This window comes from Carassius gibelio, chromosome B24, assembly GCF_023724105.1.
Source record: "Carassius gibelio isolate Cgi1373 ecotype wild population from Czech Republic chromosome B24, carGib1.2-hapl.c, whole genome shotgun sequence".
Classification (NCBI taxonomy): domain Eukaryota; kingdom Metazoa; phylum Chordata; class Actinopteri; order Cypriniformes; family Cyprinidae; genus Carassius; species Carassius gibelio.
In genome coordinates, this window is record NC_068419.1 from 2,085,793 (window position 1) to 2,100,626 (window position 14,834).

General features: G+C 37.3%; 1 protein-coding gene across 1 annotated transcript; it reads left to right on the plus strand.

Moving 5' to 3' along the window:
- The first annotated feature begins 1,853 nt into the window (after window positions 1-1,853).
- LOC128013075 (uncharacterized) lies at window positions 1,854-12,567 on the plus strand. Its single transcript, XM_052595803.1, has 5 exons — window positions 1,854-2,280; window positions 3,032-3,132; window positions 8,846-11,502; window positions 11,949-12,422; window positions 12,541-12,567. Exons 2-5 carry the CDS (start codon window positions 3,033-3,035, stop codon window positions 12,565-12,567), a joined length of 3,258 nt encoding a protein of 1,085 aa, XP_052451763.1. The 5' UTR covers window positions 1,854-2,280; window position 3,032.
- Window positions 12,568-14,834: the final 2,267 nt, after the last annotated feature.

A 14,834-nucleotide genomic window follows, 5' to 3' on the forward strand; every position in this document is an offset into this window, starting at 1 on the left:
TCTTGCACTTCTGATTAGATGCTAACTGCATTTCATTAGCTATACTTGTACTCTGCAAAATGACAATAAAGTTTGAATCTAATCTAATCTGAATCTAATCTAAATTCAGATTGGAGCTTAAACAGTGAAAATGTATTCTTTATTTAAACGGACAAAAAACTAAAACAATTTAATGCAAATAGTTTATGAATATTTTTAATAAATAGTTTTTTAAACCTATTTCTTTTTTTTTTTGCAAAAAATATACAGTGAATAACAGATACACAGCATGGCATGCCATATGCAGGGCCTGATTAAGACCAAATTGGGCCTGATGCTGCAGTGCAAAAGGGCCTATTTTTTCTGCATTGGTGCATGTGCATTCTACAATCAACACACATGCGCACTCAGACGGACCAAGAAGCGACGCAAACAGCCAGCCTTTATTGAACATGAATAATAATAATGACGTATTATTGTAACAACTCTAGATTAACATCAAGCTGTAACATCAACATCCAATAGCGTTTGTCTGAAAAATTTAACTAAATCTAAACCAGATCAACTTAGGCATAATGCCACTCTTTCTACTGCGCTAGTGCTGATTAATTATATTGCTATTTTTCGAGCCTTAGCATGCGCAAATACTTCGATTGTGTCGGTGAAGTCAAGGCTGTGCTGCAGCTCATGCTCAATACTCATAAGCGTCAGCATGCTTAGCCTATGTTGCACCATTGAGGACCACAGCTCTCCTTTGACTGTTCGAGAAGCTCTGCTCGCCAGAGGCATTGGACACCATCAGGCACAGATATATGTGCAACCCAATTTCGACATTTGGAAATGTCTGAGAAAGATTCAACAATGACAAAAGCTTGTACAAGTTCTGATGATTCGTTCACAGTCACCGGTTTCTAAATGCAATGCAGCAATCAGCTAATTTTGACCGATTAATAGTCAATTAAATGGTTTAAAAAGGTTTGCTGAAGGGTTCAAATACACTATGCGTATAAAAACGATTATTAATTCAGAAAAAGACCTAGTGCAGCCACAAAATGTTTACAAATATTAGGCTAATAAACACTGTAGACATAGCTAGGCTATTTAGTTTCCCTTACCCCCCAACACATCCTTTCAATTAACAGTATTTAGAAAAGAATAAGGATAAAAAATATAAGAAGCTATGGCAATATTAACGACAAGCCAAAAACTAATTAATTTAGGCTAAAACGATACTGAAACCAATATTGGGTCTCTCATTCGAGACAAATTCAAATGTTTCTATATTTGCGATGTATTTCAATGACAGTTTTTTATTTAGGATGTACTAATGTTTTGACTGACTGTATTTTATTATGATAAACAGGTTGCATTGTCAACTGTGTGTGTGCATGCTGTACGGCTGCAATCACAACATTTTTCAGGACCCCTTTTAGTCATAAAGATAATCCGAATTGTAAAAGGTTTGCCTTCATTTGTGTAGCCTACCTTCACAATAAAAACAAATCTCTGTGCTCTTGTAAAATAATCCTAAAGAAAAATAGGATGCTGCTTTCTGCTATCATTTCGCGCAGCACAAAAAGGAACCGAAAGTGTTTCTTTCATTTTCTTACTTTATTTATTAAATATATTTCTGGTGTAGGGCTATTTATTCGTTATATGTATATAGGCCTAACGTGTGAGGTAGTATTTAATAGAAGATAGACTAACTAACGTGACAAAAAAAAAAAAACTCAACCGGCCCAAAAGTGAACTGGCCCACCGGAAATTCCTTCTGTTCTCCTGATTACCCACCCCTGGCCTGGACACGGTCGTGGCCACGACGAAATTAAGTGAACCTCACGGTTACAGAAGCACTTGGTTTATAATATGTGGCAGAATTATATTTATAGATTTATGTGATGCTACTAAATTTTTTATATATTGCTCTTCAAAACATAAATTGCTTGATGACCACAGAAAAATCACAAAGGTATTGATGTAGCTAGTGAATTTATCAGGAGTCATGTTTCATGTCAGTGTGCCTATGTTTCTTCGCTGTGATTCTGGACTTCCTCCATATTTTGTACAGACTGTTTTTTTGTTCGGGATTTCACTTTCGTTTTTGACAATGTCATCAGTGGGACGGAGATAGGACATTTTAGAAGAAAATTGTGAAAAGAAAGATCGATCGCTGTAAAGATTTGTCACGTCGACATGATAATTTATCAATAGTCTTCTAAATGTGTGCACTTTTGGACTTTAACCCAATGGAGTTGTTTTGTGATCACATCAACACGGAAGCAGACGAGACTGAATAAACAGGTGTGTTCTCTTCTCTTTCTGTTCCTTCACTGGAAACATAGTGATTTTTATGAGTTTTTTCCCTCTGGTCTGCTTCTATTGGCTCTTTTGTGCTCCACTGGCCTGACATTGAGAATATACCATCCCATGGATAGGTCTACATTTATGTCAACAGTTTGTTCAACTCTTAAGTAGACACGAGTGACGAATGAAAAAATAGTAATCTATTTTTTATTTAGGCCTAGCAACACTACTTTGAAAAATACAATCATGAACAATACTATCCCCCAAAAGCTCTGTATTTAATTGTTTTGCTTATTTGATTGTTAGAGAAACCATTCAATTATGGTTTAAATATTAAAAATTAAGAATAAACTAAATTATGCTTTAAAATCAGTCTTTGTTTAAAAAAAAATAGCACATAAGCAATAACCTACAGAACAAAGTATGAATTTTTATGGTTCGGTTCAATATGATACAAATCATAATGTGAGACATTTTAGTGCATTGAGTTATTTTAGAGATCTGCCAGATGGAGCTAAAACTTTTTTTCTTTAACTCTCAATTACGTTGACAAGTGTAAACATTGCTTGCGTCCCAGTGTGCATACTTTCCATCCTAAATTTTATGTTGAATTAGTAATTTTCAATACTATTTAGGGTAGATAGGGTGGATATACACATTGGGAATGCAGGGATAGCCTACTTTAAAAAATCTGTCAATCCTCTATTAGTATCTCTTGTGTTAGTTCATCTTATCTGTGTTTTGTCAGCATGGATCCAGTGGGAGTGAATTCAATAGAGACTGCAGCTCTGGGGAGACCCTTCCAGCTGGGGATGCTGTATGACTGCAGGAGAGATGCTCTTGTACCAGGTGCTGTAATACCAATGCTCTTCTTCTTTAACAAACTTTGATGACAGCATTAACAGCAGAATTCAAACGTCAGAATTCAGACGTCAGGTATTTTCAGTTTATGATGTTAATACTATCTCCAACCAGGAGTGGTCGCTAGTTTCCAGACGCTCCCCGTGTTAATTTCAGTGTAGTAGGACGTGCACTCTAATGTAAACATTCATTAACATTAGCAAATAATAAATGGAAAGCTAACCATGAAAACAGTATTTTCCAGTCAAGATGGCAAACAGAATATCGTTTTACATAAGTGTTTGCACTAAGCTATGTTCTTATTAGGAATTTTTGCAGGTCCTTAAAATGTCGTTTAGACGTCAGTTAAATTGTTTACATTTAAGGCCATGGAAACTTTTAACTCCTTTTGGAAACAAAAATGTAAACTGCCGCGTTTCCACAGCAGGAACTTTACCCAAGAACTAGGAACTTTGGCCTGGTACTTGGTGTGTTTCCACCGCAGGAACCAGGAACTAAATAAAGTTCCGAGTAAAAAAAATGCCCCTCAGATGCCGCGTTTCCACCGAAATTACCTGGAACATTTTTACCAGGAACTTTTTTTCCCAGGACCAAAAGTACAAAAAAATATTTACAATATACAAACAAATGTAAGTTTGGCTATGCCAATATCTAGGCCCAAAAATACAGGTGTAATTCAGCCTCTCCATACAACCCACTTCTCCCCTGAAAATGGCTGCCTTTTAAAGCTTTGGCTCCTCCTATATTTGGAACATACCATGTTAAGGGGGGGAATTCTATAATTTACAATCAGGTGATAAGATAAAACCATAATAACGTCATTATAGTTTGGCTTTACAACATACATCACCTACATCTATAACAGTTTAAAATGCTCAAAAACAATAAAGATATGACTTACAAGGAAACACTTACATACATGGTTTTCTCCCTCCCCTATGAGTTCAAAACCAGAAATCTGCCATGAGCAAATGCTAGCTTAAATATGGCTACTTCCCATGTGGACAAGTTTACCAAAGTGAGGGGTGCAACAGAAGGTATGTCTAGCTGTTTGAAATGTATTGAAGTTACCTTGATAATTAAATTAAATGAAATAAACACTTATGTAAAGTATTCTGGTCTTCTTTTCTTGTGCTGAACACTAAACATTTAAACAAATAACATTTAACAGACAAAAACAAAACTAACAACTTGAGATGAAAACAGGGATGTCACAACACCAAAATTAGCGCTACACACATACAACTATATAAGGATGGTAAATTTTTGCCGGCATTTAGTTTGTATGTGTAATGGTGGAAAATTTTTGTTGTGTGCACATGCCCATACTCAATCCCTCACAATAAAAGTCCTAGGTCACAGTCAGTCTGTGACACAGCCATTACAATGAAACGAAATATTATATAAATTTGCCTTTTTTATTTTTATTTTAACATATAGATAAACTGAATACAGACCAAAGATAACCTGTTAGATTTACCCAAAATGAATTAGATTTTATGTTTAACCACTAAATAGACATCAGAGCCAGCAGCACATATCAGAAGGTCTAGCCGAGGTGAGGCTGCTCTCGGCGGATACATGAGCACAGATTTGAGTTTTAAACAACTACATTCTCGCCTGAAATACTTTTAAAATTACATTTCATGACACAATAACAGTAATATTTTGAAAATGATCCAAATAAATGGTGGTTGAACCCAAACAATGCTGGGTGACCTCAACCAATCAGGATGTTTATCGCCCAAGTCCCGCCCCTGAAAGTTCCGGAACTTTGAAAAAGTACTACCTCGCCAACAGGGACTTTCTGAGGGGCATTTTTTTTTATCCGGAACTTTATTTAGTTCCTGGTTCCTATGGTGGAAACACACCGAGGACCAGGCCAAAGTCCCTAGTTCCTGGGTAAAGTTCCTGCGGTGGAAACGGGGCAAGATAGTCCCTGCTATCTGTAAATAATTCTGTTAGGGCTGTAGTACTCGAGTCCGGTCTTGGACTCGAGTCCGGACTCGAGACATTTTTCTGTCGTCTCGGACTTGTCTCGGACTCGTTGAATTTGCACTCGGACTTGTCTCGGACTTGGCCATTGGACTCGCCAAGTCTTCTAGTTGGTCTCGACCGAGTCCAGCAAAAAAATAAAATAAAAAATTTCTCCTTCAAAACAAAACCACATTTGCATGATGTCGCGACTGAAAATGTGTGGAAAACGCTAGGCGCGCCGCTCTCCTTATTTCTAAAGCACTCTGTAGCCTGCGCTTGCGCTCCAGTGGCGTCTGCTGTTGCTGGGCAACCATGACCCACTCTCCATGATGACGCAGAAGTTTCAGCAAAGAATAAATGGAATTCCAGCACTTAAAATCACTTGCAGTAGCTCTGCTAATAGATTCATTTAAAAAATGGCTATCCTTGTACAACTATGATCATCTGTTTCTCCATCTTAGCTTTCAGTATTGTTCCGGGAAAGGATGTCCATGACCAGTGGTGCACTTACTGCGACCTGAAAAGTTTATATGTTTCTAATTTAATTTGCCTTATGCAACAATTACATATGTAAATTTTAAAAACTTTAAATATGACATTACATTACATTTTCATATTTACATTACTTTGTAACGCGTTACCCAACACTGGTTATCACTGAACAAGTATGTCGTGTTAAACTGAAATAATTATTAATTTCTAAAATAATATTTATCATGCAAGCAGAGAGATGTCATGACAAACGTTTAGTGATCATTTGAACACGACTGAATCCATTCAATGCACACATTCTCATTACGCAGAACACATTAAGCGAGTCTTAATGTTAATGAACTTCACTAAACAGATGTGTGTGTTCCGCGCAAACCAGCAAAAGGTAAATATGCAAACATGTAGGACAAGTAGACAATGTATCCGTATCTAAGCTGATTATTAGCCTACTCTTGAGAGAGAACTGATAGGTTTTTGAGAGACTGAGACGCGCAGCGCGGCTGTTTGATTGGTGAGCGCGCTGTGCTTATTCCATTCATTCGTATCATACCGTAGCCTAAGCTTTAAATATTTGCCTTTTAAATATATACAAATAATATAACGTATAGCTATGATGTATTATTATAGGTAAAATTACTCTTGCAACGCTCTGATTTCTGAGAGATGCACAGAGAGACGACAACAATGCGGTGTTTGATTTGCGATTTTTTTCACTCATAAAGTTTACATTCATTCACTTCTGGCACTGATGCCCTGGCTCACCTGTTATCCAGCAAACACCAGACTCTGTCAGCTTCAGCCGAGTATTCAGGCAGAATTATTCCTTGAGCGTTATTCATTTTTTAAGCCATTATCCGTGCCATTCCGAATAAGGTATTCGGCTTCAGGCACAACCCTAATTATTACATTACATATTTTATTTTTACATGCAACATAGATAAGGTCATATAGTAACAGCTCCACGCAATATTGTAATTCTAAAATTCACGTCGTACTTGCAAACACTTTGTATGCATTCTGGTTAATGCATGCTGGAGTAGTCGATTGTTTCCGACAGAGCTCGACTAGTCTATGCAAGCACAAGCACAGTATGACAAAAATTTCGCTGTATTTATGTGCGCATGTCCAGTAGAGCCAAACGTATCCATTCTAGCCTTGCTGCGCGCATTTGTCATATCCCGAGCTTTGCGTGTGTCTGTGCACTGTGCCAATTATGCATAGTCATATACATTTTTGACCACAGATATAATGTCAACAAAAAATAAAGTACATAAAAATTATTTGACCTTACAGTTCCAAACTTTGTTTGTTTATCCAAGTTTAGCTCCCAGGGTCAGACTGGGGGTAAAACCAGTACTCATTAGCAAGGCCCCAAAGGAAGAGAGGGCCCTTGAAAAGTATGAATCTGAAATATATATTTTTTACCTGGATATTTTCATGGGTGGGGGCCATTGGGGCCCATCAGGACTGCCTATGCATAGGGCCCAGGATCTTGTTTAACGACCCTGTTAGCTTTAACCCTAATTATACACACTTGAACCTAATCAAGCTCTTACTAGACACACTAATCTTCCAGGTGTGTTAAGGCCAGTTGGAGCTAAACTTTTCAGGACATTGGCCATCCAGGATGTAGTTTGGAGACCCCTGTAGTACAGAGTTGTTACTTTGCACATGCTTTTTGATCATTACAATTAATAATGTAAAATGATTTTCTTAGAATAGGAGATATGCTTTCTCTCGCATCACAAACATTATCAGTAGTTAAGTATGTGGTCTTGAAGAGGACCCTTTTTCCTTTCATTTGGACTCGGTCTTGGACTTGGACTCGAAACTTTTGGACTTGGACTTGACTTGGACTCGAACCTCTTTGGACTCGGTCTTGACTCGGTCTCGACTAGTCCTGGACTTGGACTTGACTTGGACTCGACAAAGCCGGACTTGACTACAGCTCTAAATTCTGTACCTGACCTTTGGATTGTTTATACTGACTCTGATTCTCTGCTGGATCCTGGTTTGGCGAAGTCTTTTGTAATGATGAGACAGAGACCTTCAGATCCATATGCAGAACTTTAATTATGAGAAAGGTCAGACAGGCAATGATTAGTAACGGCGTCAGGTATGTTAGGGATAACCAGAATCGATAACAGAAACAAGCAGATGTCAGGGCAGGCAGCAGAGAATCAGAGTCGGTATAAACAATCCAAAGGTCAGGTAGAGAAGGAACAAACAAAAGGAAAAACGCTCGAAAATGTCAGACTGGCTAAACAAGACTTCACAATGTGGCTGTGTGTGAGTGCTGCTTATATGTGTGTGTAAATGAGGTGCAGGTGTGGCAAGAAGATAAGCTGATGAATGAGGTGCAGGTGTGACAAGGTGATAGTGATGCAGAGGCTCATGGGAGATGTACTTTGGGTATGGTGCAACAGATAAGAGGTGCTAGTGTCCAAGTGATATGGTGACATCTGGTGGTTGATGGGTGGAATGGTCCTGAGTGGAGTACCCTCAACTGAAGTTCGTGGGCACTCCAGCTAATGATCATGACAAGTGTAGAGTAAGTTAGCACTGGTTGTTTGTCGTTTCTACTCTCACAAATGCATGGTTTTATGTTTACATGGCATAGTCTGCCAAGCGCTTGTGCGAAGCCTAAAAGACAATATGAATCATTATAATCAGTGATTGAATCCCCACTGAATGCAACAAATGACTCATTTGTAATGTGCTTTAATGTCTTTGTCTCATTGCGCCGGGACTCTTCGTCACTCTGACCTCTCAAGAAGGCCAGAAACACACGCCCATTGTCTTCATGTTCAGGTGTCTATTAATTATAGTAACATACTGAAGTGTGATTCCACCTTGTTCATCTCTCACACATATACTCACTGTAAATTCTAGTATATGCTGCTCCATGTGAAAGCACGAAGGTGATGGAAATTGAAATATTGTATGCAATTTATTGTGCAGCCCTAGTAAACACATTGCATTACAAACCAAATACACAAAATAATATTCTTTTTAGCAATGTCATATGACCGCTTTAATTGTTTTACTTTATTGTAATATGTGATTTTTTTTTATTTTTTTTTTATGAAAGATCAAAAAGAAAACTTTAAAGATTTACTTTCAAAGCCACCTTTGTTTGCCAGTATTAATGAAGGGCACTGTAAATAATAAAGCATTTAGAAATACATTCTTCATTTAATGTTATAACATGAAATAAATGTCTTCTTTACAGGAATCAGACTTTGGAGTAAAGAGCAGCAGCAGCAGAACATAAGCACTGAACCACAGAGTAATACAGTGTTCACAGTCACAGCTTCAGACTCAATTGAGGACAAATCTAGATTGCTGAATATTGATGGTTGTCTGAAACTGAGTTTTTTAGGTGGACTCATTAATGTGGGTGGAGCTGCCAATTATCTAAAAGACACCAAGAAGTCATTCAATCAACAAAGACTGACATTACATTATCATTCGACCACTGAGTTTAAAGAACTGGTCATGAACCGCTTTCCTTCTGGAGAAATGGCTCATTATGAGGATGATGTAGCCACACATGTAGTGACAGCAGTGCTGTATGGAGCAGATGCCTGCTTTGTGTTTGACAGAGAAGTTTCATCAGATGAAGATAAAAGGCTGATAGCAGGAGAACTGAAATCTGCATTAGAGCCGCTAAAATGTGTTTCAGTCGGTGCAAACATTAATCTGAATGACAATCAGAAGACTGCAGCCCGAAAATTCAGATGTACATTTCATGGCGACTTCCAGCTTCCATGTAATCCAACCTCTTTTGAAGAAGCTATGAAGGTTTTTGAAGATCTTCCCAAAATGTTGGGAGAAAACAAAGAGCTTGCAGTTCCTCTGAGAGTTTGGCTTTATCCTTTAGACAAACTTTTCTCAAGAGCTGTGAAGTTTCAGCATGAAATCAGCACAGGTCTAAGCACAGACATTGAATCTGTAATTGAGAGTTTGAGTACGACTGAGATGAAATGCAGTGATCTTCTGACAGACATGCCTTCTTTGACATTTACTGCATTTCATGACAAAATCAATGACATGAAGAAAAATGGCTACCAGTGCAGGCTGAGTCTCATGAAGAAACTTGGCTCTCTCTTACCAAAGATCAGAGGAAAGTTTATAGAGGATACAGCACTGATCGATCTGCTAAAGGATCATGAGGAATCTCCATTTGAGAGAAGCACTCTTGAACAATGGCTGAAAGAGAAAGAGGAAGAATCTGACATCATTAAATCTTTGCTCACACAACTGAATGACTCAGGAGCACAGGTAGAAAAACTTAATAAAAATTTGATGCATCTGACAGTTACACATTTGGTCATCTACACGTTCACATCATTGGGCCGGCCAGATGTGCTGCTTTCTAAACAAAAGAGCTACCTGAGTTCTTCAACAAAAGAAAATGAAGAAAAAAGCTCTCAACTGGAACACAAGACTTGGCTCACACCTGAAATCCAGCTGACAATGAGGAACAACTTGAAGTTATTTAAAAACCTGATTGATTTAAATGTTAGCAAATCAGTGAAGTTTATTGTTGCATCAAGAGAAATAGAAAATAGTCCAGGTTCCTGCATACTGCTGTATGAAAAAAAATCAGCTGAAGCCATTTGCTTCACTCCTCCATCAAAACCAGACTGTCCAGTCATTAAAGATGTCAGATGTAGGCAAGTGGTGTTGAAAGTGTCTCCACCGTGTCCTGCTACAGAGGAGCTCAAAATACTGTACAAAATGAAGGAAGAGGAAGACTGGAGATCTCAAACTGTGTCACAGAAGCAGAACACAGTGACTCTGACTGATCTCAGACCAGACACTGAGTACAGTATTAAATGTGCAGCGGTGGGAAAACTCAACTACACAGTAGACAGTGATGTGACACGTCTCACAGTCATAAACCAGAATCTCATCAAAGCCAAAGAGTCTGTGATTGACACTCTCAGCAGGACTGAAAACAAGTGCAGTGTACTTTTACAAAACACCAGTGAAACAACTTTTACTGCACTTTATAAGAAAATACAAGATATGCAGCAAAACTGCCAAACCTACAGACAAGATTTCAGTGAACGGCTTGAATCTCTGATACAGTCAGTTAAAGCTTGTGAGAAAGAGACTAGTGCTCTGATGGATCTTCTACAAGCTCATGATGTGTCTCCATTTAATGAAAATAGTCTAAAAGAGTGGATCACAGCGAAAGAAGAAGAACTGAACACTATTAATGAGATCCTTAAGCAGTTACTGGACCTTGGAGCTGAAGTGAACGGAAGCTTGGACTCATATTTGTCTGATATTCAGCAGGAGAATGTGTTTTGTTACACTTTCAGTTCTCTCGAGCAGACAGATGAGTTACTTAATGAGCAAGAAAATTACAAGAATCCTCAAATGATGAAAAATTCACAGAAGCCATCTGATGTAGCATCTCAATCATGGCTCATAGGAAGCATCAGGGAGAAAATGAGAGAACATCTGAAAACAATTAAAGATCTGATGGTGTCACACAGCAGTCAAAACACAAAATTTATGGTTTTCACAAAAGACCATGCAAAGCATCCAGGTTCCTGCATTCTCCTGTATAAAAATGGATGTAATGAAGCAGTTTGCTTCACTTCTCCATCAAAACCAAACAGTCCAGTCATTAAAGATGTCAGATACAGGCAAGTGGATCTGAAAGTGTCTCCACCGTGTGCTGCTACAGAGGAGCTCAAAATACTGTACAAAATGAAGGAGGAGGAAGACTGGAGATCTCAAACTGTGTCACGGAAGCAGAACACAGTGACTCTGACTGATCTCAGACCAAACACTGAGTACAGTATTAAATGTGCAGCGGTGGGAAAACTCAACTATATCACTGAATCTGATGTCAGCAAAGTTATCATAAAGGTACTGTATGATGTGCATTTAATATATATATACACGTTTGTGTGTGTGTGTATATATAGATATATATATATATATATATATATATATATATATATATATATATATATATATATATATATATATAATTTATTATGTCATTACCCCCATTAAATTTGTATTATTTATATTTCATTTGTATTATTTAACACAAGCATCATGCACTGATGATGTCCACCATTGCCCAGCTTTCTTTCTTTCTTTCTTTCTTTCTTTCTTTCTTTCTTTCTTTCTTTCTTTCTTTCTTTCTTTCTTTCTATTCATCTATCTATCACACAATACATTTCAACTAGAGTTTATAATTCCTATTTCTTCTGGCTTGAATATTGCTGCACGTTTTATATTTTGATTATGATTTTTAAATATAGCATGATACAACATTTACACATATTCATCTTTATTTATTACAGGACAAAAATGAACTCATCAAAAAAGGCATCTTAATTGGAGATGGAAATCCTGCTCGATACCGTCTGCAAACAAGTGCAGACAATTTGCAACAGTCTGAACCATATAGAATAATTACGTTTGGAGAGAGAGATGAAAACAAACCTCATAAAACCATTCTGCTGGTGGGAGAAACAGGAACAGGAAGAACAACTCTGATCAATGTGATGATCAACTACATGTTGAGTGTGAAGAGAGAAGACAAGGTCTGGTTTGAGATCACAGATGAGAGTGACTGGTCTTCATTTCACTATGGGACATCCAGCGTCACTGTTTATGGGTTTTATCTACAAGAGAGTCTAATCGATTTAACAATCATTGACACACCAGGATATGGAGATACTCGTGGAGTTGATCTTGATAAAGAGATCGCCAAGAGTTTGCTTAATTTAAGTAAATCTGAAGAAGGGATCCATGAAATAGATGCAGTGTGTCTGGTGATTAAAGCAACACAGAATCGACTCTCTGAAAGACAAAAATACATATTTGATGCTGTTCAGTCTTTATTTGGAAGAGATATTGCTGAAAACATTGTCTTGCTCTTCACACACTCAGATGGAGCTCATCCTAAAAATGCTCTGACGGCTGTTAAAGCAGCTAACATCAAGTGTGCAGTGAATGATCAGAATCAGCCAGTGTTTTTCCTGTTTAACAACTGTCAGTCAGAACCTGCTGATGAAAAATATGAAAAGATACAGAAACTATCATGGGATCTCAGTTTTAGAGGAATGACAGGATTATTCAAGTTTCTTGACAGAATAAAACCAAAATCCCTGAAAATGATTTATGATGTATTGCAGAAACGAAGCCAGTTGGAGGCAAATATCTCCAATCTACAATCACGTGTTTATATGATGGAACTAAAGCAAAATGAGCTGAAACAAACTCTTGAAGATTTAAAGAAGATATATGAAGACAAAATTGGTGATGGTGTTTCTTTGGTCAAGAAGCTGAATGAAGATCTGCAAGAATTAGAGAAAGAGAAAATAAAGCTGGTGATTGAAGCTTTTGACTGTGTGGAAACACTGGAGAAGATCGCACTCAAGAGTGATTCTGCATTCACACTTCTGCACCTTGATTTTCTGATTGAGAAGCTGAGAGAAATAAAGGAGCCTGAAAAGGCCAAAACACTGGAGGACATCAAGAGGAGAGCAGGAGAAAAACATGGATCACTGGATTACTTAAAAAGATTTTTTAAAAAATGAACAAATAATGTCTCAGCTGAAACTATGAAAACAGGATCCTGAAAATGTTTCTGGTTCTTTCAAAAACATGTCTTTCATATATCTTTCTATTTAATCATTCATTGTTAATTATTTAATGAATCTAACATTTATCTGTCATCTAACTTATACTGTATCTATATCCTCACACTTGTTTTTTGTTTTCCGTCATTTGAAAGTTGCTTTGGATAAACAGCATCTGCTGAATTAACTGATGTAAAATACAATGATGATTATCCTGGAATAAAACTCAAACTGTATACGGTATAATCTAATCAGTTTATAGAGTACAATACAATTGAAAATGTAACAATTACATTGTAAAAGACAACCAAAATATTGAAATTTATCATGAAATTATGTGTGTGAAATAATGGCTGATTAGGGACTGTTTTGATTGTATTATTATGGGCTGCCATCTAGAGGTCACATGAGAAAATGTTGCCATGAAAAAAAAAATCGGAAACTTTTTTTGATGATTATTGCTTCATGGCCTTTCTTTGAAATAATTCTAGAATATGCAGCAGAAATATGAAATGCTTTCAGTTGTATCTTAAAAAGAAATTTTTCCAGAATTTCCAGAATCATTATTTCTAGAATATTCTTGTACAGCAATGTCTTGTCAGAACCAAACTCCCCCAGTCTCGATCCCAGTGTGTGTTGTGTGTAGATCAGTAGCAGAATGTGAATCATCCCGTCACTCTTTGTCTGTCTCTTAAAATAACTCACAACAGCTGAAACAAATCCTGAGAGACTGGAACAGTTAATGCTGATGACTGAACAAAACATGACAACAATATAATATACAGCATATGAGGGCACAACCAGACCCAGTTCATACAGTCATTCAGATTTCACAGGTAAAGTTGACTTGGGTCAAACTAATAATAGTTATAATAGGTCAGATCATGTTCCTGTTTTCCAGCAGAAGAGCACCAGTGAAGAGGAAACTATCTGTAGTCCTGGACCGGGTCCTGATTCATAGATCCTCCACGCTGTGTTTTCATGGATCTGACCAATCATTGTCTGGGAATAAAGAGGAGTGGAGCTCTTGGCATCCCAACCATGCAGTTTAAATGAAGCTTCATTTAATCTTTTCCTTCACAAACAGTCTCACTTAACAAAAACATTATACAGAGTCTAACAGAGTGTCTTTATTTGACATTGTGGAAATAACGTTTCTCTGTGTGACTCACGTTCATCTGAGCCAGTATCATCATTAAAATCAGCTCTTCATCATGTTGTGTGTGTGAAGAGCTTCTGTAGATCTGGAAACTCCTCAAACGAGTTACTCATCTGTATCTATGAGAAAAACACACGACACAAAAGGGAAACAGAAAGTGGATGTTAATGAAGCCACAGGCTCATGTGAATATGAGTTTATATGAGACACACGTCTATATCAAACACCAGAGAACATCAGCACAGGAAAGAGTCTGTCATTAACATCATTTAAATAAAACAATATTTCCATTCGGACTATTAAACAATAACTGCTAAATGTTCATGTATCTGTGTTTACTGTTTATAAATAGCTTGTTTAGTTCACAAATGATGATCTTAATAACAAACTACAGAACAGATAACAACAAAAACAGACTTACAAATGTCAACAAATAACTCAAA